A 2,665-nucleotide genomic window follows, 5' to 3' on the forward strand; every position below is an offset into this window, starting at 1 on the left:
CTATTGTTGTGAGCCGTGTTCCCGGGCCAGTATAGCAGCGCAGCCACTTCCTGTGAGCTCATGAGTGCACTCACTGTGTGGTGCCCGGAGAAGAGGAGGGAGAGATGTGACTGGGGAGGAGGTAATACACTGACAGGCGCTTATACCTTCATCTATATATTTCAGTGTTATCCTATAGATTCATGTTTAGAGTATACATGTCTGGCACATGATTTACTATCACTAGGAGCAGTAGATTATGTGTAGCACTGGCACTCCTGCACTGGATACAATGTATAGGGTACAGAATACAATGGACAGTTACATGTATCACAATGTAGATCAGTATAGAGTGGAGAAGCGTAGAAATGGAGGCACTGCAGCAGTAAGTATAGAAAATCTTTGGGAAATGTTATCAGCATTGGATGAGTTTTGACTTTACGGTAAGTCATGATAGACTTGATGCATCTAACACTATGATCTAAATACGCATAAAAATTGTAAACAAACTGGCAGCAATCTTTCATAGACCATCAATGGCGATAACAAGCACCAAATCATCTAGATGCATTAACCAGAAACGGCAAGAACATTGCTCTATAGATGGTATCTCGCTCCTTACAGGTTTGCAAACATTCACCTTACTACCTGTAGCATAAGACGGAGACGTCAAGCTCATATGTGGTGGTCATCTGCGACCCAGGAGCAACGTCTTCTCCTTACTCACAGAAGTGATCAGATCGCCTCCCCCTGGGTTTTTAACTATAGGTTTAGAAAGTTTGACGAAAGCAGAGGGCCCTTTCATTTCATATTCTTACCACCGCTGGGGTTAATATAGCTCAGTTATGGAAATCATTTGGCACCCCGAATAAGAGAGATTGAATACATTTGTACCCTAGAGCATCTAATTCATCACAGGCTTACAAGAGCATTTGGGGCACATGATTGGACCTTATGCATCTCACTGTCCCACCCAAATCTGACAACATCTGACTGATTACAGAATGTAAACTAGAATTATTCCCGAGTGGACTCTCATGTTACCATCCCTCTTCTTTCTTCTCTTTCCCATACCCCACTGTTACCATCCCTCTTCTTTCTTCTCTTTCCCATACCCCACTGTTACCATCCCTCTTCTTTCTTCTCTTTCCCATACCCCACTGTTACCATCCTCTTCTTTCTTCTCTTTCCCATACCCCACTGTTACCATCCCTCTTCTTTCTTCTCTTTCCCATTCCCCACTGTTACCATCCCTCTTCTTTCTTCTCTTTCCCATTCCCCACTGTTACCATCCCTCTTCTTTCTTCTCTTTCCCATACCCCACTGTTACCATCCCTCTTCTTTCTTCTCTTTCCCATTCCCCACTGTTACCATCCCTCTTCTTTCTTCTCTTTCCCATTCCCCACTGTTACCATTCCTCTTCTTTCTTCTCTTTCCCATTCCCCACTGTTACCATTCCTCTTCTTTCTTCTCTTTCCCATACCCCACTGTTACCATTCCTCTTCTTTCTTCTCTTTCCCATTCCCCACTGTTACCATTCCCTCTTCTTTCTTCTCTTTCCCATACCCCACTGTTACCATTCCTCTTCTTTCTTCTCTTTCCCATACCCCACTGTTACCATCCCTCTTCTTTCTTCTCTTTCCCATACCCCACTGTTACCATCCCTCTTCTTTCTTCTCTTTCCCATACCCCACTGTTACCATCCCTCTTCTTTCTTCTCTTTCCCATTCCCCACTGTTACCATCCCTCTTCTTTCTTCTCTTTCCCATTCCCCACTGTTACCATCCCTCTTCTTTCTTCTCTTTCCCATTCCCCACTGTTACCATCCCTCTTCTTTCTTCTCTTTCCCATTCCCCACTGTTACCATCCCTCTTCTTTCTTCTCTTTCCCATTCCCCACTGTTACCATCCCTCTTCTTTCTTCTCTTTCCCATTCCCCACTGTTACCATTCCTCTTCTTTCTTCTCTTTCCCATTCCCCACTGTTACCATCCCTCTTCTTTCTTCTCTTTCCCATACCCCACTGTTACCATCCCTCTTCTTTCTTCTCTTTCCCATTCCCCACTGTTACCATCCCTCTTCTTTCTTCTCTTTCCCATTCCCCACTGTTACCATCCCTCTTCTTTCTTCTCTTTCCCATTCCCCACTGTTACCATCCCTCTTCTTTCTTCTCTTTCCCATTCCCCACTGTTACCATCCCTCTTCTTTCTTCTCTTTCCCATTCCCCACTGTTACCATCCCTCTTCTTTCTTCTCTTTCCCATTCCCCACTGTTACCATCCCTCTTCTTTCTTCTCTTTCCCATTCCCCACTGTTACCATTCCCTCTTCTTTCTTCTCTTTCCCATTCCCCACTGTTACCATCCCTCTTCTTTCTTCTCTTTCCCATACCCCACTGTTACCATCCTCTTCTTTCTTCTCTTTCCCATACCCCACTGTTACCATCCCTCTTCTTTCTTCTCTTTCCCATACCCCACTGTTACCATCCCTCTTCTTTCTTCTCTTTCCCATTCCCCACTGTTACCATCCCTCTTCTTTCTTCTCTTTCCCATTCCCCACTGTTACCATCCCTCTTCTTTCTTCTCTTTCCCATACCCCACTGTTACCATCCCACTTCTTTCTTCTCTTTCCCATTCCCCACTGTTACCATATCCCTCGTGGCTTCTGTCTCTTCCCATGCCCCTCTGTTA

At 44.8% G+C, this 2,665-nt stretch overlaps 1 protein-coding gene across 3 annotated transcripts in view; it reads left to right on the forward strand.

Annotated features, from left to right (window-relative positions):
* The window catches only part of LOC140077059 (uncharacterized), a 12,633-nt gene continuing 9,968 nt past the window's right edge, over positions 1–2,665 (forward strand). The window contains exon 1 of one of the 3 annotated variants that reach the window (XM_072123918.1): positions 1–121. In XM_072123918.1, coding sequence (XP_071980019.1) covers positions 61–121 — 61 coding nt within the window. In that variant the 5' untranslated portion in view covers positions 1–60. The other 2 variants (XM_072123920.1, XM_072123919.1) reach the window with 2 other exon arrangements.

This window comes from Engystomops pustulosus, chromosome 9, assembly GCF_040894005.1.
Source record: "Engystomops pustulosus chromosome 9, aEngPut4.maternal, whole genome shotgun sequence".
NCBI classification, from domain to species: domain Eukaryota; kingdom Metazoa; phylum Chordata; class Amphibia; order Anura; family Leptodactylidae; genus Engystomops; species Engystomops pustulosus.